This window comes from Lissotriton helveticus, chromosome 9 (assembly GCF_964261635.1).
Source record: "Lissotriton helveticus chromosome 9, aLisHel1.1, whole genome shotgun sequence".
In the NCBI taxonomy this organism is placed as follows: Eukaryota; Metazoa; Chordata; class Amphibia; order Caudata; family Salamandridae; genus Lissotriton; species Lissotriton helveticus.
The window spans coordinates 66,438,664-66,460,120 of NC_136070.1; the positions used below are offsets into that span (position 1 = coordinate 66,438,664).

General features: G+C 44.6%; 2 protein-coding genes across 6 annotated transcripts in view; one reads left to right on the forward strand and one right to left on the reverse strand.

The window, feature by feature from the left end:
• The window catches only part of LOC144780925 (uncharacterized), a 129,748-nt gene extending 124,811 nt beyond the window's left edge, over positions 1-4,937 (reverse strand). For both annotated transcript variants that reach the window (XM_078659467.1, XM_078659466.1), the window contains exon 1: positions 4,850-4,937. The gene's annotated coding sequence lies outside the window, so the exon portion shown is untranslated. The remainder of the gene's footprint in view (positions 1-4,849) is intronic.
• A 422-nt stretch (positions 4,938-5,359) lies between these two features.
• The window catches only part of PCNX1 (pecanex 1), a 486,917-nt gene continuing 470,819 nt past the window's right edge, over positions 5,360-21,457 (forward strand). For all 4 annotated transcript variants that reach the window (XM_078659468.1, XM_078659469.1, XM_078659470.1 and 1 more), the window contains exon 1: positions 5,360-5,756. In XM_078659468.1, the coding sequence (XP_078515594.1) occupies positions 5,604-5,756 (153 nt within the window). In that variant the 5' untranslated portion in view covers positions 5,360-5,603. The remainder of the gene's footprint in view (positions 5,757-21,457) is intronic.

Genomic DNA, 21,457 nt, shown 5'->3' on the forward strand with positions numbered 1-21,457 from the left:
GAGTGAGGGGCAGGGTCGTCAGCCGCCCAGCAGGAGGTGGAGCCAGCATTGTGGAGGGAAAGCACAGCCTTGGAGCACTTTGTTGACATGATTCCTTCTCTCCTTTCACAGTGCAGGGCAGAGACATCAGACGCACCACAGGGGGTGGAGCCAGCACTGTGGGGGGCGGGCACAGTCCTATTCAGGCCCAGGTGCTAACTCCTCCCACCACTCAAGTTGCAAATGCAGCCATTCAGCCTAGGGCTGACTCAGCCAGCCTCCTGGGGAATCCCCAGCCCCTGTCACTCTCAAACCAGACTGTCAATACACAAACAGGCCAAGGCACACAGAAAGGTCGGACAAGAGAACAGCAACTTTCTAAAAGTGCTGTTCACAAACACAGGATTTAAAAACAACCTTTCCTAAAAGATGTGTTATTAAATTCTGAGTTCAGCGATACTAGACTCTTATGTCCTATCTTGTTCCTATGAGAAGAAATGCTGGTAGCCACTGTAGCCAGCATCCCCCATGTTAATCTATGGAGCAAGATAGCCTTACAATAGTGAAAAACGAAAATGGCTGTAATTCACTACCAGAGCATGTCACCTGCACCAGTACATGCTCTACCTTTCACATACACTGCACCCTGCCCAAGGGGGTATCTTGGGCCTTCCATAGGGGTGGCCAATGTGCACAAAAAGGGAAGGGTTAGGCCTGGTCAGTGGGGACACTGACCAGGAGGACATGGCAGTTCACAGACTGCACACAGGCACTGCGGTGGCAGGCCTGAGACACTATTTTAGGGCTACTCATGTGGGTGGCACAATCAGTGCTGCAGGCCCACTAGTAGCATTTGTCATCACCAGCCCTGGCACACCCAGTGCACTTTACTAGGAACTTCATGGTGATATAAATATGCCAATCATGTATATCCAATCATAATAACAATTTACACAGAGAGCATATGCACTTTAGCACTGATCAGCAGTGGTAAAGTGCGCAGAGTCCTATTGCCAACAGTCACGGGTCAGGAAAAATAAGGGAGGAAGAAGCAAAAAGTTTGGAGATGACCCTGCAAGAAGGGCCAGTTCCAACAACGCGACATTTAAAATCAGACTTATAAATAATGGCAATCACCCCTCCATGCCCCGACCTCCGGTCCAGCCTCTGTATAACATAACCGGGAGGGAGTGCCTGAACAATGCTGGCTCTTTGTGTGACATACCAATAATTGAGTACAGCGTGTAAAGAGTCCAGAGATTCCCCCAGAAGAGTACAGGGCTCAATGTAAACCCAAAGTGCTCTATTTGTGGTAGTGTGGCCGAGCAGACCTAGATCTAACACAGAGGAGTGTAAGACATTTGTTAGATACATAGTGACTAATAAATTACAAATGGCTCAAAAAGGATATACACGCCAATTTTATAAAAATAAGCTTCTTTCTAGGTTTATTTTAGATCCAACATGTACGTTCCAAGTTAAGTATGTTGTTCAATAAAAATACTTTTAATTTTAAAAAAGTAGGACACAATTTTTGCAATTTTTCAGTTCAGCAATGTTAACCAAAGGGAGGAAAAAATGCAGTTTTGAAGATAGGTACATGACTTACAAATCCAGTCTTCAGGGTCTGTGGTCAACACTTGGCAAGGTTCAAGTTAGCACCAAGACTGCACCGCCGGCACAGGGTGCAGAGGTCAAATTCGGAGTTGGGTGCCCAGTGTTAACTAATAGAGACTGGCGGTGATCGGAGATGAGCTGCTCACGGGTAAGTAAAGCGGTGTCAGGGGTCAATCTCTGGGGGGCTACGGTAAGCACGGTGGCACAAGACTGCACCAAACTTACATCCTCCGCAGCACTGGGCGGCAGGCTGCAGAGAGCCAACATCACATAGGAGCGCCCAGTACAAATCAATGGGATGATCAGTTTTGGAGCAAGGCTGGGCGACGAAAAACCCACAGCTGCCCAGGTAAGTTCTAATGTTAGGGGACATAGGGGCATCGTTGGTCAAGCGCCCCAAGGGCTTCGGGTGCATGGGTGTCCTTTTGCATCATGGAACGACTTACCGGGCAGGTCGCAGTTGTGAGGGGTCATTGCACAGAGGCTGCAGGTGTCGAGGTGGAGTCAGGCAGGGGTCAACCCACGATGGACTCTTACTCAGAATCGCTGGCGAGCCTTTGCAGGACCAGTAGGCCATTTGGACTCTGGCCGTGGGCATTGAGTGTAGAGGTAGGTCTGGTATGCTGTTTCGCTGTACCTCAGGGCAGAGTTCTGGTTCTTTAAAGTTGGTTTCTTCTGGACAGGTCTACTGTACACAGACGATCGTGATCTTTATTGAAGGCGGACAGTCCTCCCAAGGTTTTGAAGGTCACTGTGCCTGCAGGACAAGTTGACTTTCGTAGCAGGGGAGAAAGCAGGAGACAGGCCGGCAGGGCTGGCGCCAAGTCAGTCACTGGTCCTGCTTCTTTCTGGCTCTTCGGTGTCCCTGTTTTGTAGCCCGTCAGGAATCTAATTTCAGGGTCCGGGCTGCCACCTAAATACTAGATTTAGGGGCATTACAGAGGAGTGACAGGTGGGACCAATGGGTTCCCTACCTAGGGTGTTTACACCCTCTAGTATGCCACCCTCCTGTGGGAAGGTGGCATAGTCCTAGCCCTGATTGGATATGTCTTACCGTTTTTAAGATGGTGGGCACAGAAAAATATGCTTCACTTCGCCTCCAGCACCTGAGGGGTGGAGCTGACGACAGGGGTCACACCTTCTATTCTTACTTAGTTTTCCACCCTGTTCACAAAACAAAATTGGGGATTGAATCAGGGGCTACCATCTGGTGCTAGCAGCAGGGGCTTGGGTGGCAATACAAATGCGGCAAGGCATTTGAAGCTTCCCTCTCGAGCACTGTGCCTGCCTGGGGAAGGAAGTGTGACACCTCCGCCCAGAATGGTCTTTGTTTCTGGCCTCAAGGGCCCAAAAACATGTCTGGTGGTGGCAGGCGGTTGTCTAAAGGCAGTCAGAGACCACACCAGGGTTGGTAGGTTTGCAGAGGGCATCACTGAGGTGCCCTCTGGGTTCATGTTTTAATAAATCCAACATTGACATTAGTGGGGGTTTATTTAGAGGAGTTGTTCGGTACCAAACACTCCTGGGTTGAGTGAAGCCATTATGGTGCTGGGGACCTCCAGTTTTCTAGATTCCAGCCCATGTACTCTCTATGGCTTCCCTCGCACTTACAGTATTAAAAATAAACTTAAATATTGTAGGGGCATATCTGCTCATGCAGATATGCCCACACCTGAGATATGGTGCACTGTGCCTTAGGGCTTGTAAGGCGTGCTAGAGGGGTGACTTACTCATACATTAGGCAGTGCTGTTTTGACATGGCACATAGGCAGTGTGCCATGTCGACTTTGACGTTTTTGACGTTTTTGGCTACACCCGGGAATGCAGGTTGTAGTGGAAGTTTGCATGGCCTTGGTGAGGGGTCTCTAGGAGATCTTCTGTCCAAATACCCTAGGTACTAGGGATACCATTTACTAGGGACTTACAGGGGGGGGGTCTGAAGTCGCCAATCGTAGTACAGTTTTAGGGAAGGAGAGCTAGCACAGGGAACCTGGTTGGCAGGGTCCCTATGCACTTTCAATTAAAACCTCATCATTTTCTAGGCACAAAACATGGGGGCTGGCCCACGAGTAATACACGGGGAGGAAGGGGTGCTAATGGTTAACTGTGCATGTAAGATTGATGATGTACTGCCATAATTTTGCTCTGTTACAATAAAAACATTTTTAAAAACATTTTTTAAATAGTGTGGGCTAACCATGTCAAAAAAGGGCCCTTTCGCACAACACCTGTCTGTGCATTCTTTGTATATTTCTCTGACAGAAAGAGAGCACAAGTGAAAGAGCAAAAGGGTTCTAGATTTGTCACCACGATTCCTACGTGTGTAGGTTTAGGGGGTGCTGATGATGGCATTGTGAGCTAGCTGGCCGATAGGACGAAATATCCTGGGTGGGTGCATGGAATCCATCAAGCACCATCCCAACTGTTATGCAGTTCAGAAATGGACAGTTCCTACCGTAGAATTGAAACTACATGACAGATGTCTAACACTCTTCTCGAATAAGCCTATGGCTGTTCGACCACACTACCCACTAGAAGAGCACCGTGGGTTTGCTCCAACAAGCCCCTGTCCACTCAAAAGGGAATATCTGGACTCTATGCACAATATATCTTGTTTTGGTATACCATATAAAGAGCCAGTTTCCTGCATCCAAAAACTACGTTTTCCACTTCCTTTTCACTGGAAATGTGTGTGAGCTCCTGCCAATCTATAAGACTGTGGCACACATTACCCAACCTGGAATCTTCCCGAAAATTACATTAACGCTGAACAGTAACTGCAGTTCAGAAGCTCAGTGAATCCAGCAACACAGGGACAGTATAACCATAAGCGTCATATCTGAAATTAATAGAACTAAAAGCGCATAATATAAACGTGTCAGTCAGAGGGGCACTCGTAAGGCACTGGTGTCACACACGATCACAGTGCAGACAAGGAGATGTCACACATATGCAAATTGAAACTAAGCAGCTAAACACTAACTCTTCATCTAAACCTCTTAATGTTTTTTATGCACTTTTACCTCTCATCAGCTCTCCTTTAATGCCATCCCCAGTGCATTTACCTGCCCATGGATCATCCCACCTTCATACCCAATATTTGTATTCAAATGCGTAAACTGTTTTAAGGATTAATAACATGCAAGCAGGTCTGGCTTCCAGATCTCTCTCTCGAGGAGATGTGGGTGAACTTCTCACGCACCTCACTCTCTAGGGTGGACTACTCTGGACAATCCACAACATTCAAACCCACCTGTGCAGAGGTGCCCCGGGGGGACTCAACGGTATTCGTCCCCGGGGGTATTGTTGTGGTAGGAACACGCTTGCCGGACACCTACAAGACGGAAATGCTAGCCGGTGCAGTCCTATTTCTATTTTTCTCAATGAGTGGGCCGTCCCTGCCTGCTAATAACGGTAAAAATCAGCAGCCATCTTGGGGCAGTATTATTTTTAATTCTAAGCAAAGACAGCTCCACAGCAACAACTATTGTAACATAAACAATGAGAAATTGTATTTATTATGGAAACATTGGCCACAGGCCACACGAGTATAAATCATTTTAAGAAATAGATTTGGTCCACGTTATCGAGCTATTAAATATATATATTTCTATAATATTTTCTTAATTTTTGGTCCACTTCATCGAAAATTGCATCTTGTGTAAATTTCGGGCTGCTCTTTAATCCCGTTACATGGGCGAAGTGATATTGTGTCGTGGCCGACATGTTTATGCGATTTCTTCCGCCTTCTGTTTATGACGCTGCCCCTCTTCAGTCGTTGGTCGCTCGTACCTGCTCGTTGTGGCGCACGCAAGGGATGGAGGTCTAGCGGAGCGGGGCTGGGAGGACCGGGGGCCAGTCCTCCCGGATGCTAGGAGACAAGATGGCGGCAGGGGGTAGAGCTAGGCCGGGCTCGGGTGTCGGTGGGCGGCTCCGCCGGGGTCAGCTGCGGGTCCAAGTGCAACGGTAGTGAGCCCCGCACAGGTTGAGGCGAGCGGTGGAAGAGGATGGGGTCCCAGACACTCCAGATCCTGCGGCAGGGGGTCTGGGCTTCCTTCACGGGAGGCTGGTACTACGACCCCCATCAGAGCACCCTGGTGAACTCGATACACCTCTACCTCTGGCTGTTCCTGCTAGGACTCCCCTTCACCCTCTACATGGTGAGTCTACTCCGGGTGCTGACAGTAGTAGGAGAGGGCAGATTACACTGATAGAGGGAGGACAGAACAAAGCCAAATAAAATAAACACAAGTATTGGCAATGCCGATAGGCATGGCTTCTGCGCAAAAGTGCCTATTGTGTCATTGATGGGTTTAGGCATTCAGTAACTCATCACACTTGCACTGTGTCACCAATGTTTGTACTCCTGCATCCATTCATTCATCCATCCACGAGCTCATTCTTGCATTCACCCTCTTGTCACAACCTCAGTAAAACACAACATTAACAACATATGAAATTTAAAAGAATACAAGTAGAAATGAGCATATGCTTGCAATATCTAAAGTAAACATAGAAGCTGGTGCTGTCTTGCAAAGGTATTATACATAGTCCATAGTTATTTTAAAGTTACAGCATGGGTGCCCCATCTTTAAACCCAACGTGTTGGCTACCTTGGACTGGTAAAAAATTATATGCCAGAGATAACCGTATTCCATAATGGTTCCTGGTGTTGAGGAAGTGGTCATGTGAAACTTTGTGCACTTCAGATGAAGTGCGCAGTAAGCAAACCACCTGTAAGCACTGCTTGGGGAGCTGTATAAAGAGAATAATTTAAGAAATGAAAGGGGAACTAACAAAGGAGGAAATAGAAAGCCTTGACACTGAAATTCACTCATTTTCAGGTGGATGTACACATGATTGGAAAATGCTTGTCATTCACAGGGCAAGAGAGCCAATGACTGATAGGGCCTGACCCACATTCCCATTCATTACAAATGTCCTGGAAGAAACAGGAGTGTAAATGGTACTCAGACAAACCGAAGGCAAACTAGAGTAGGGATATATATATATGGCGGGAGTGCAAAGAGTGGGGGGGGGGAGAGGTTAAGGGAGTATTGAGGGCTAGGAGTGGCGGGAGTGCACAGAATGGGGGGGAGATGGGTTGGGATAGAGTCATGTTGTGTGGGGTGCGGTCAGGTGTGGTGGGTTGTTCTGTTTGTGTTGGGGTAGGTAGGGACGTTGGGGGGGGGAGTGAAAAGGTTGTTAAAATGAAATAAATAGAATATATATTTATAAGCCAAATACTCTCTCCTTAAGGGCCCTAATAAGGATTCTGACAGTGTAAATCTTCTATATCCATGATTTGTCAAAGTGGCTAACCAGCACAAGAACCCTTGCCTACTACAGTTATCTGTAAGATTCCATTTAACAAAATATCTATTTGTGGGCTCTAATACAGAATAATAGCGATCTGCCTTGAATGCCTATTTACTTTAACATATGCTTTTCACAATCAGTATGTCGGATCTACTTCCTTTATCATAACCTTTCATTATAAACAATAAGGCCTATAAACATTATCATTGTCTTGTCACCATGTACATCTCAGATCAACTGTGTTGGTCATAAGCCTTCCAACAAGGCAATCACCAGGTATACCATATTAAAATTACAAATATGTACAAAATACAGTTGTCAAAACGATATAAAATCCTTTCTAATATAACATAATAAATACCACAATACAGATTATCTAGGTGGGTCGCCAATGCCCATAATGGAAATCTGAGAGTTTCAATTTAACAAAATTTACATTTACAAAACTACATTTGGCAAAACAATATACAACTCCTCTCTGTAGGGCTTAACGTGAATCATCGCAGTAAAATTCTACTCCTTCGGCTTGACCAAAACCCTTGCCTACTATGCTAATGTATGAGATTATATGTAAACAAATAGCTTTGCATGTCCTGTAACACAATGTGAAAACAATCCACTGTTAGAGGCATATTACCATTGCTTCTCACAATAAGCCAGGACTACTTTCTTTGATCTAAGTTACCTTGTGCTATAGGTATGTTAACATGAGCGTTACTGGTCTGCGGACTGTGCTAAATAAAGAGTAGACATCCTAGATTTTGCTGTTGTGCCCCTATTCAAACAATATTTTTTCATAATAAGGGCGCTAAACTTATGGCATCTGATGTAACATTTCCCAGCATACCAATCAAATATATAGCTGTTATGATTGGCTTTTCACCATAACCAACTCAGGCCTAGTGTACTCAGTGTAAGCTTTCTTTTAACGTAAACATCAGACAGTCATAACATTGGAAATGTATACAAAGCTACACCTGGTTTAGAAAAATACCATCTCTCCTAAAAAAGCTTAAAATGGTTATTGTTGTGTGTATCTTTTATCCCCACCATTCATTTGGGTGGATCACCAAAACACATGCCTACTATGGTAATTTTGAAAACTCCGTTCAACAAAGTACCTGCCTACAGGCCAGTGTAATAACAATCATCCATACTTAAAAGCATATTGTCTTTAACACACACTCTTCACAATACGTTGGTCAAGCCTACTGCCTTTCTCATATTGTTTGATAATAAACAGATCAAACCTATTACTTCTAGCACAACTTTACTCTTTGAAAAACCTCACGGTTTAGTCTGTGTGGGTGGACAACGCCAAAGCCCTTATCTACTAGGGTAAACTGTGAGATTACATATCACAAAATACCTGTCTGTAGCTTGCACCACAAAGGGATAACAACCAACTGTTATAGGGTTATTTGCTTTAACAAATGCTTTTCACAATTTGGTAGACCAAATTGCCTTTGGCATAATGTTTCCTACTAAGCAGACCAGTAGTAGAACTCTGAAAGCTCTCTTTTGTTGATCAAATAATGTCAAGCAACAGTTGCACCATCAAGCCAGGCTTAAAAATCCTTGTAGGTTAGTGTAGTCATGGATATGCTGTCAGTATCGGACTGGGGCAGAAAATATGCCCCAGAACCAAAATAAAGGTCCCCCCCACCCCCCACCATTAGTGAATTGGAGAGCTAAAAAAGTATCCCAGCAGATTTGAGCTTGTTAAGATACACTGTGTAAGTGCTTTGCAAGGTAAAGGAGACTACGTAGATTTGATCTTGCTGCAGGCAATTTTTGTATTAATATTGGGGAAATCAGCAGTACAAATGAGCCCATGAGACCAAAAACAGTCCCACAAACAGCCCAAAAAAACGCCCCACACTCTGACTTGTCGTACTAGCCCTTTGGGCACTGCCTGATAGACCAGTCCAACCCTGTTTGCTGTACATTAAAAAAATAAAATCAAATGTCAGATTATGTCTTCTTACAAATTGCTGCTTATTTTCTCCTGCAAATTGTTGTTTACTTTTCTTTCTTTGACTACAAAGTCATAGGATTCTGTACAGTGAGTGGTCTGGCAATCGTACTGTGGTTCAGGAAGTTTAAAAGGAAACGCTGTAGGATGTTGGGGTTTTTCTAACACACAACATTTAACTATTTTGTAAATACTTAATACACATATTTCAAAATATATCAGCAGTTCGGAAAGCAATTTTTTTTAAATTCAAAAGTGTAATGAAAACAACGATTTTAACAGGATCAAAACACATCAGACTTCTTTTTTTTTTTTTTTATTTTTTTTATTTTTTTTTTAAAAACCTTTATTTGAGCAAGCAGAAACGTACAAGGATGGGCCTACAACCACACGGGCCAGCCGCTAAAAAGGAGTAGACACATATCACATAAGCCCGCAGAGGTAACCGTCAATCAACAATGCAATACTCCACATTAAATACAGGACCAAAACAGGTTTTATATATATGAAAGAACAAACATACAAAAAGGCGAGAGTGTATCACTGAAGGTCAGCCCAAGGGACGCAAGGGGGGGACAGCAGCGGAGGTGCAGTAACAATATCCTAAGCACTAAGGAGTATGGAGCGGGGGGGGGGGGGGAGGGGGGCAGATATCAGGAAGAAGAAGGGGGGGAAGAGCCGGTGACACCAGCTCAGTCCCTATATGAAGATTCCGGGAACGCTAGCCTAGGGAGATAGGGTAATCTCGATAGTGTCCACAAGGGGAGGAGTACAAATGTCGCCACGGTATTCGTTCCATTGACCCCACACCTTCACCCATGCCCTGGGTCTACCCCTGGCCACATAAACAGTTTTCTCACGGAACATGGACCAGTCCATATTATCCTCCCATTGCGCGAGGGCAGGGGGCCTGGAGGCCCCCCAGAGTTGCGCAATATCTCGCTTCGCAATCATATAGCCCAGGGTGGCCCATCTAGTCTGTGCCACCGAATAGTCCGTGGGCTCCCAAACATTCAAAAGACAGCGACGAGGTTCCGGTCGCAAGGATATCCCTGTCACCACAGTCATCAGATCAAGCACGGCCACCCAATAAGCAGCCACCATCGGGCACTCCCAAAGAATATGCAGGAAAGTAGCACGCAAACCACATCCACGCTTACACAGTCCATCAGAGGAAAAGCCCATCACCATCAGTCGCGGTCCCGTCACCTACACCCGATGAAGGATCTTCAATTGGACCAGACGGAGTCGAGCCGGTATAGCCACCTCCTTCGGAGAGGAGAGGGCCGATTGCCAATCCTCATCATCAAGTTCCAACCCATCTCCCATCCACTGTTCCCGAAGTCGGCCCAATAAATCAGTCCGATTGTTGATCAACTTTTTATAGATCAGGGAGATAGTGCTATCAGGAAGATGTCCGTCAAGGATACGGTCTTCAAGTGGGGAAGAGTCAGGCGGAATCTCACCAGGAGCAAACACCGAAACCAAAGCGTGCCTGATCTGTAAATAACGAAAGAATTCCCGACTACTCAGGCCATAGTCAGCCTGGAGGGCCTGAAACGGGCGCACAGAACCCTTAGAATATACATCCCCCACTTTAGAGATCCCAATCAAGTCCCAACGGTCAAAACCCTTGGAAGACCAAAGACCGCCCAGACGTTCCGAAGCATAAAGAGGCGTCGCCAACGTCAAGCGATCCTCCCAGCCCAGGCTCACATTCGCAGCACGCCACACTGTCAAAGCAGTCAAAGTAGGTCCCACAAGATGGCGCCCAGCGGAGCGAGAATAGAGTACTCTATTAAAGTCACCTCCCGGAAGCTGAAGTTTATCCATCTCAAACGCCGGATTACGACCCGGAGAGAACATAGCGTGATTAATAGCGGACAGATGGGAAGCCCAGTAGTATCTCTTAATATCGGGGAGCGCCATGCCCCCATCGTACCACGGGATAGAAAGTTTCGCGAGAGCAATGCGCGGTCGCCCATCCCAAATAAGTTGCCTCTGAAGGCTCTCAATCTCCCGAAAATAGGTCTTGGGGATAGGATCATAATAATTCTGGAGAGCGTAGAGAAACCGCGGTAGTGACATCATCTTAAACAGGGCAGCCCGACCCAGTGGAGACAGGGGAAGTTTGCGCCAGCGGGCAACGTCCAAACGGAGCCTAAGCAACGGGGGAAGGAGATTACGATCAAAACGAAGGGACGGATCCAAGGTAACGAAAACCCCCAAGTATTTGAAACCATCCCGGACCACCTGAAGAGGAAGCCTACTCGGCAACGGAGGCAAGACACCAGATAAAACGTATACACAGGATTTAGACCAGTTGATGACGAGGCCTGAGTTAGCACCAAAGGACGCAAGAACGTCAAATAAAACAGATAAAGACTTGCGAGGGGAAGTAAGATACAAGAGGATGTCGTCCGCATAAAGCGAGACGCGGTCTTCGAAGTCCGGGGCCCATCGAATACCTTTAAGGGACGGTTCCCAACGGAGCCAGGCCGCCAACGGTTCAAGAGCGAGCGCGAACAACAGAGGGGACAAGGGGCAACCCTGACGGGTACCCCTGCCCAAGGAGAAGGGGGTCGACACTCTACCGTTCACTACGACTTGCGCCAGAGGTTCCGCGTACAACAGTCTAACCCAGCTAATAAACTCGCACCCGAATCCAAATTTCTCAAGTGTCGCCCATAAATAGGGCCACTCCACAGTATCAAAGGCCATGGAGGCATCCAGGGACGCCAAAATGGCCGGTTCAGTCAAAAGCCCCGCCCTCGCCAGCGCGCCGTGGAGGCGACGTAAATTCAGAGCAGTGTTGCGATGCGGGATAAAGCCAGACTGATCCGGATGGACCAACTCCCCAAGAACCGAAAGGAGACGGGTCGCCAAAAGTTTAGCCAACACCTTAGGTTCAACATTTAATAGGGATATGGGCCTATACGAGGAACAGAGATCACGCGGTTTACCCTCTTTGGGAATGACGACGATTGTCGCCAGACGCTGATCATAGGGAAGCATGTTCCGCTCACGAGATTCTAGAAACATGGCGCGGAGATACGGCGCCACCTTATCGGGGCATAATTTGTACAACTCAATAGGCAAACCGTTCGGGCCCAGTGCTTTGCCCGAACGGAGCGATCGAACTGCATTGGCTATCTCATCATTCGCAAAAGGGGAGTCCAAAGCAATACGGTCCAAGTCGGTGACACAGGGCAAAGTGATATCACGCAGAAGAAGGCGGGAGTCGGCAACATCCCTCACAGACACGGGAGCATATACCACACGGAAATATTCTGCAAAACGATCAACAATGGCGGCCGGATCAATCACATTCTCACCACTCGCAGACTGAATCACGGGCACCACACGATTAACTCTTTCTTTCTTGTCCAACCACGCTAGGAGTTTGCCCGCCTTGTCACCCACATCGTACAATCTGCCCTGCTGCTCACGAAACATCACCTTTGCAGCGTCAGTGACCAGAGATTTATATGCAAACTGTTTTAGACCCAGGGCATGGAGTTTGTCAGGGGTGACACCAGATTCCAACTCGTCCTCCAACGCAGAGATCTCCCCCTCAAGGTCCACCACCTCCTTCCTCCCTGCCCTCTTAGCTTCAACAATCAAGGAAAGGGCCTGTCCACGAATCACAGTTTTAAAAGCTTCCCACAGGGACACAGCCGAAGAGACCGACCCCTCATTTTCCAGGAAATATGCATCCATGGACTTGAGCAAGAGGGTACGAGTCTCAGGGGAGGAAAGATACCAAGGGTTAATGGGAGCCACTCGGCCCGCCGCCTCAACCCAACCTCGAAACGGAGCCAGAGCGGCGAGTGATCAGAAATACCCCTAGGCAAGTGTAAAATCTCACGAACCGCCGATGATTGGGCTGCGGGCATCAGGAAATAATCCAGCCGGGACAGACTGCCATGGGCCCCAGAATGAAAGGTGTATTGGAGCTGAGTAGGATGCAACAGTCGCCAGCAGTCCACAAGGCCAAAGGTATCTAAAAACCCACCCAACCACTGCTGAGCCTGCGGGGTATCTCTAGGGGGACAGCGATCGTGAAGGCCGGAAAGCACCGAATTAAAATCACCGGCAAGAAAGAGAGTGCTATCAGGGAGATCCAACAGAACATGGCCCAAGTCAGTAAAAGTAGAGGCCTGCAAACCCGGGGGAACATAAACATTGAAGAGAGATAGGGTGCGGCCTTCATATCTACCCACCAGGACAGTATATCTCCCACGGTCATCATGAATCACCTCATCGATAGCCAGGGGGAGGGAGGTTCGAACAAGAATACCCACACCCCTAGATCCGGAGGTAAACCCTGAGTGCGCCACAAGGCGGTAGCCCCATCTATTCATCGCATAACAAACATTACCAATCAAATGGGTTTCTTGCATGAAAACAATGTCCGGTGACAAACGTCGTATACATTTTAAGACCACACCGCGCTTAATACGATCTCCCAGGCCATTAACGTTCCAGGAAAGAAATTTCAACCCTCTACCCCCCATCCCAACCACCCGAGCCAAAACCCCTCGTCCATGAGCTAGACATCAGGAACAGCAGCAAACACAGGAGCAACTCGCCTTGAAAACAACACACAGAAAAGAAAAAACTTCCCAACCCCCCTCCCCCAAACTGAAGAGAAACACCCCCCACCCTGCACCCCTGCAAAAAGCTAAAGAGCCACCCCAACCTGCAGTGTGCCTGTCGCCCAAGAACCCCTATTCTACACAAAGACCCCGGAGGAGGAAAGGTCTCCGTTCCATCCACCCCCCGACCTCAACAAGAACAAAAATAACAAACGAAAAGACAGAATGATCACAATGTAGAGGGACGCCGGCCAACACTCCTGAGAATGTATTCAAAATAAGACATAAGAGCCGAACAGTTAGATCTCCACACCACCTTCGGCACCGCCAGGGTGAGCGGCGGAGTCTGTCTCAGGAGGACAGTCAGGCAATGAGTCCAGCCAGTCATTAACCGCATCTGGCCGATCAAAGAAAAGGGTACGTTCATTGTATTCAACCCGGAGTCTAGTGGGAAAGAGCATGGCGTAACGTAGGCCCCGATCCCGGAGACGTTTCTTGGCACCACGAAACTCCATACGTTGTCTCTGAACCTGTTGGGAAAAGTCCGGGTAAAAGTTCACCGTAGCATTCTCAAAGGCCACCGGGCCCTTCGCCCGCGAGGCCTGCAGGATAGCGTCCCGGTCTCTATAATGAAAAAGCTTCGCTACAATGGGTCTCGGCGGGGCTCCCGGCTTGACTTTGCCCCCTGGAACACGATGTGCACGTTCCACCGTGAAATATCAGACTTCTTTACTTGGTGTTGTGGAAAAAATCAATGTCTGCTGTAATCCAATTTCCAAACATTATAATTTGTACGCTCTATAATTTTATTTGTAAAACTGTATGTCAGTGTGGAATTTTATGGCAATTTCTGTAAATGACAGTGCACTACCATATCATGCTTTCAGAATTTATTTATTAAAAGTGAGAGGTTTAGACATGCACTGAGAAACCTTTCTGCTCCCAACCTGATGACAATGCTGTGAGCTAAGAGTCTTGGTAGGGGTACCCTATATTTGGGCTAGATTTTTTATAATACATGGACCAAATGTTTAGTCAATTAAATTAAAGTTTTTTTGTGCAGCTGACATGCTGCGCTCAACTATTTGAAGGTACTTTAATTTATGATAATGAAGACAAAGACAACTCGAGATCCAATAGTTGCCCAGGATCACACAATTCTAGACCAATTCTTGGGTCTAGAGCATTCATTTAGGCTGAGTAGATTATTGAAGCCACTGAACCTGCAGGTTTTGCAACATTTTTATGATTTTTCGAGATCTGACATAACCCTGGAGATGGTGTGGTTGTCAATTATTTAGCTGATCAATTATTTAGCTGGTATTTCAGAAAAGGGTTGTTTTTAGAGCCACAGGCAGGGTTTCTTAACCTGTGGTCTGCAGATACCTGGACATCCATGACAACTACTCAGGGGGTCTCAACTATTTAGAAAACAAATGTTAGGAAACTAATAAAGTATGCATAAATAAACAAGCAAAATGTAAAAACTTTCATAAGCTCTGTAAACGCAAAAGCATTTGAAATAGGAAGCTAACAATTACGTTTATATTCATGGCTTGATTCATTAGAGCACCACAAATACAGCAAATAGCCAATTATTGGCCTGAAATGAAGCTCTGTTATCCGGTGAACAAAAAAGAGCATCTATTAAGATAAGATAAGAAAAAGTTGCTATATGTTAGAGTGTAGCATAGCATCTGTTAGAAAACACGCCCACAATTTAAAAGAACCAATGTTCCCATTAATACTTAAAACGTTTGTATATTTTGTTGTTTTGAGTAATTAACTAAAATATTTTGTAATTTATGTATTTGTTTAATGCTTTCATGGTATTTTTGTATGTTTAGGGATTCAAATTGTAGAAATTGCTTAGGTGGGGGTCCCAGGCTTCCAGTAGTGATTCACAGGAGTCCACAGTAGTCAAAAGCTCAAGGGCCGCTGGCCTACAGGAAGTTCAGGAAAGATGGAGCGAGAGATTACATTCTGACGTTTGGGCCTGTTCCTGAAATGCAATTGTTTGGTTGTTTTTAGATTTTAAGATTTCAGACGTTTCAAGAATCATCTGGGAATTACCTTGGGTGGAGCTGCAATTTGATCATTCTGGTTGAAGTTCACTGTTTTGTAGTTTGAAGCTGCTTGTGAGGTTTTACTTTTGAGGTCAGCTGGGGGGGGGAATGTAGGGTGCTCTAAGAGGAATGGACTTGCACTACATTTCTGCTAGGCTTCGAATGAGATTTGAGAATTCCCTGGTGGCCTCTGGATCTTCCTAAAGACTGGTGACACATTTAAACTGTTTCTCCAGTTGCTAGTCTGTCTGCCACATTTTATAACGCCTCCACTGAAAGTGTAAAAGAGATGGAGAATGGCGTTTCTGTAATTAGTTAGAGTTGGGACTGAGGCAGTGCCTTCAAAACACTTTACTGGAAATAAGATTTTCTTTGTCCTTCAGTTAGTGGAGTAGAAAGGTACATGTGCTTATCTCTGTTTGCAGTTGATGGTAGTTCTTCAATTAAAGTAGTCTTTATGGTGCTCATTTCAGAATAAACCCCACTAAAGGTTATACCCTCGCCCAGAGAAGCAAGTGCAAGAAGCCCAGATATACGTGAACCCCCTGAGCCAAGTATCAACCGTATGACATCTCAGAGGCACTGTGAATGCAGAACATTGTCCTAGCACAGTTGATCCCTGGACGATGGTCGGTCCTGCCAGTATGCAAAAATAAAACCCATTAGGGATGTAAATGTGTTATTGAACCAGTATATATTTCTATAGATGGTTACATTTATGTGTGTGTGTCATTTACAGTGTGAGTTTTACACCTTTTAAATGAAGTGGTGCGAAGTAAGGGTGTTGTTAGGTATGGGAGTTGTTTAAGTGGTATCAATGGTTGGCGGTGAGAACTGAGCAGCAAAAGCTTTAATTTCCTCAATGTTATTGTTCTAGGCAGGGCCACTGGAATTATGTGGCAGGAGAGTGCCAAATTATATGGTATGGTTGAGTAAATTATGTGTCAAGAAAGGGCAAATTATACATCATAATGCAGTACATTTTGTGATAGTATTACTTCTTTATTTCATCATTTTTAAACTTTGTAACACTCTGGGCATTGATTGCACCTCATAAGTACTGTTTAACAACCAAATTTAGCAATAAGCAACAGAAAGGTGTGCAATCCAGCTTTGCAAAGGGCCTTCCACTGTGCGGCAACAAGTGTCATTGCATTTTTAGTAACTTTTTAACTGTTTGAGTTAGAAACAAATCTTTTATGTTAAAATCTGTAGATTATTCAGAAGATGATCGATAATGTGGTAAACCTATAATTATGTGAAAATCGCTGCAACCACACAATTTCATAATTCCTGTGGCCGTGATTTTAATAATTTCTTTAATGTAGTAAATATTTTCTGTTTAAATTTGATCAGATATCCACGTTTATAATTGTTTAGCTAATATTCCCTGGAGGAAATAAAATATATGACCAAGCGTACACTGAAGGAATAAACCATTTGTCTTTTTCTAATGAAATAAATGGTCACTTAACATGCACCTTTCTGTTATGGATCGTTGTAGCTTTTACTTGTGCTCACATTCATGTGGTGACTAATCAAAATCATAAGGAAAAAAATTACGAATGTTTGTATCACAGTGTAGGACTGTTAACTTTCTTTTTCCTTTTCGTTACCTGCTGTCTGAAAATGCATCTGGTACGGTGCCAGCGACGATAAATGCATATTGTTACAGAACAGAGCTTTAATTTAGTAGAAACTGTTGAAAGGAACCATCTGCTCTGTGCACATTTGTAGAATGGTACGTTGAGCTGTTCAATGAACTGAACATGCGTGTTAGAGCCTTCCTTGTTCGTTCTTGATGGCTTGCAGTGCCATGGAAGAGTGTAAGCTGCTCTTACATTCTTTCGGCAAAAGCTCGCGGGTTTATGCATCTGCTGCAGAGACTTTTCTTGCAAGATGAAGGTATCTAGCTTGCACCCATGATGGGTTATAAATATCTAGTCAGTTGGGTAGTTTAGTTACAGAGTTTGTTTATCAAATAGTCCCCAAGAAGCCATATTGTGCACAGTTTAAACACACCTAATATTTACTTATTCTTCCCGGTTGAGCTAACCGTAGACAGTCTCTGTGTTTGGCAGTCCACAGTCCGCTGACTTGTATTTGTTATGTATTGATACATTGTATATACTGCACTTATGAACCACACCTAGCTGCTGCCTCGATACACTGTATTGTAGCATGTACTTGTATCACATTTCCAAAGTCGGTGATGTTTAGGAATAGAGGAAAGTATAGCAGAGATCTAGCAAATGTAATCCTTGCCCTTCTGTTTTATGTTTACAACAATCTGTTCTTTTATTATGTTTGCCTGTTGCATAAATGTACTGTTTGTTTTAGAATGCCTTTCATAGAAAGTAAGTCAATTTAGCAGAATTGATCTCCCCCCCCCTCCTTGTTAGTTAAAAGGATGCCTTCGACAAATCCCATGAATGGCGTCTGGCCCTGGGTGTACATGGTTTCTCTTTGTGGTCTAGTCCGTTTCTGGTACTGTCAGACTATTGTTGTTTACGTCATGTGATTGGCATGGTAGCCTCAAGAAAAATTCACGAGAATGAGTGTCCTCTCCCTCACCTGGATTTTATCTTGAGGAGACGGCACCAGTTGTATCATGAAAATGACAGTAGTCTGTTAGTCGTTCGAGCCTTTCTCTGGTGAGCAAGGAAGAGAATGTCCACAGAGTAACATCGACTATGGCGGTCACTAGTGAATTAATTCAAAGTGGCCCTCATTAGACACCATCCTAATCCAAGTCACAGTATTTGCATTTTTGTCAATAGTCTTTTAAATGGAAGGTGGTTAGAGATCATCAATGATTTGATACTAACTGTTGTAGGTGCTACCAGGTGCTACTGTTTAGCTGAAAATGTTGAAAAAGAAAGTCTTTTTTTTCTCTATCTCTCTCATTTTTCTAAATATGTAAAAATTTATTTGTGAAGTGTTGGCATATGGGCCCAACTCTCCTGGGCCTCCTTTGCACAGCAGTGGTGTAGAAGGTCTGTTTGAGACCAGTGGTGCTGGGGAGTGTGAAGAGGAGAGTTTAACAATACAATTGGATCGAGAAAAGACCTCATAGCGTGCATTACACATAGTAACGTTTCCGGCAGATGGAACATTTACCTACAATAGCACTGTTTGCATTTTTCAGTCACCTGCCAAAATGTGCCTTTGGACCTCGATCTTTGTTTTCCAATGCATGCTAAGTGTTTGCAGCAAGGACTATGTTGATTTGTAATTTCTCTTAGCTTCGGTATTAATTTTGTTTAGCTGCAGGGCCTTTCGCAATAGGGTGTCGGCCAGGCGTGTTGCGGTTTTCTGTTGTAACAAGTTGACAAGGCCCTGCTCGTAAATAAATTAATTAAAGCTGGCAACGTCTGAAGCATCACATGAGAGATCTCAAAAGACTGCTTCTCCTCTGGAACATGTTTTTGCTCTATGGCATTTCAAATAATTGCTATGGCATGTGAATTGTTTTTAATAAGAAATGCATTTGGCTTCTCCCAGACTGGCTGTTCTTATTTGGTTATTGTTTCAAAGTTAAAAAAAAAACCTTTATTTTTATTGTTTCAATTTCTTATAAAAAAAAAATATATTTATATTATTTGGATTTATTTTCAAATACAACAGCGGGATGCAACATGAACTGTAATCAACCACCATATGGGGGGGTTGTAAAAATACAGCAGCTCCGTATACAATTGCATATTAAACATTTCGGCAACACATCTTCAACATCATTATCATCACTTTATTTCTCCAATGAAGAAAACCTTGTCATAAAAAGTATGCTACATACATACAAAGTTAAAATACCTAAGGTAAGGTTACATAGAATATAATTTTGTATAAAAGGTGTCATTTATGAAGAGTGATAAATTACAGAGATAACTAATATCGAATAAAAATTCCCTAAAAGCCTACACAAATTGACTCATCATAGCAATGTTTATAGCACACCGAATAAAGGAGGCCAATCGGAAGCAAGTAAAAGGATCTGATGGACATTAAAAAAAATATAGAGCGGGGCGACATTGTCTAAAATTCAAAGTTCGCAAGAGTGGCACTATATACCTCTTCCTTTCCTCTCTATACATATTACAAAAGAATAAGTAATGTAAAACACATTGAGAAGAGCAAGATTCCTATTAGGGGGCTATCCCAACATAAGGGGAGTGAAATTCAGGCTAAACCTATCTAATAGATACCCATGTTTAGGGTTCGTCACAAAGTTCAAGTACTTATCATCCTGTGTGCGCAAACTTGGTGCTAAAAGATATAAATTAGACCTAGGCTTTGTATGGTTAAGCTCACTTCTTGATCTCCTCTCTTTTGCCAACAAGAGGCCATGTTGTATTGTCCGTCCGTACAAAAATATTTAAAGTTTTAATTGTCACCGCATTGTGTTTCCACTTTATTGTTTTGTTTCCTTGAATTGATAAAACATTAAATATTTTCGTCCGGAGAGACAATAAAAACCTGGATATACGATAAGTAAAGCACCTCCCTCCCTCAAGCGCCTTGAGACCCTCTGGGTGAGTAGTGCGCTATACAAATTTAGGAACTTGAACAATACAATATAGATCTCATTGTATTTCTATATTAACTCTTTCGCTCTTATCCTTCTTGAGGGACAGCTGTCCGTATAACATACAAGAGGCCACACATCATTTACATTAGCAACCATGGCTATAGGTCCATATGGCAAATAATAGTCATTGCCAGTCTCATTCTCAGCAAAATCCAGCCCGTAATGCGCCCTCCAGGGCCCCAACTTTATGGAACTTTTGTGGACACCCTCTGCTCGTATATGTAACCTTCTCTACAGCCATGTACATGTCCATCCCCGTCCTCCATTCCCGTAGTGTGGGGAACTCCGGCACTCCCCAGTACCTGGCTATGTCCCACTTTGCCACCACCAATGCCAAGTTGCTAAAGAGAAGTTTGGCCTGAGGGACATCTACATCTGTCAGGATGCCCAGGATAACATATTTAGGCTCCAGTGGTACATCAACCCCCAGGATATTGCACAGTTCATGCACTATTTGTTCCCAACACTCCAGGACCACTGGGCAGGTCTACAACGTGTGCAAGAATGTCCCTTGACATCCTCTTCACCTCACACCCACTGCGGACAGTGCACAGGCGTACGTAACTAAACTTGACATGGAGGGACCCCCACCAGACTCAATTGGGAGTTCCCTGGTCGAGGGGACCCCCTGGAGCCTGCCTCCCCACAACCCGGGGGCCTCTGTTATGCCACTGGAACAGTGCTCTTCCCCTGGTGTGCCTTGTCATAGTAAACCCAGTCTAGTATTTTGAGTTGAATCGGCCTTAGCCTGGTTTTAATTGCAACCTCTTTGGTGCATCAAAGCTATCTCCCAATCTGTATCATCAAGCTCATCCACGTATCGCACCCAGCCACCTCTGAGCTTAAGCACGGTGTCCGGTATATTGTTGTTTAAAGTTTTGTAGGTCTGGGTATCAATTTATTCTTTAAAATATCGCATCAACAGGTTTGACGAATAGCTAATGTTGTACCAGTACATAACAATAATGATGATGGATCGGGTCTGGTAGGTCAGCGGACTGGTGCATGTGTTGTAAGGTCTGTACCTCATAGTCGCATGTTGGAATCCAGGCAGGTTCACTAAGCTTCTGATCCTTTGAAGTAAATAAAATCAGGCCCATACTATAACCTGTAGTGAAGACATCACAAGTTGAGTTGGGTTTAAGTGTAGTTTTATTGGAAAAGCAAGCATATACGTCCTCCAAGCTCAGCACTCAACCAACGGTCCGATTCTAGAACATCATCACCTAGAATCCAACCATCACCATGACAACAATATGTTCAACATCACACATCTCCCTCTTTTACAAATATTAAAATCTAATTAAAAACACAT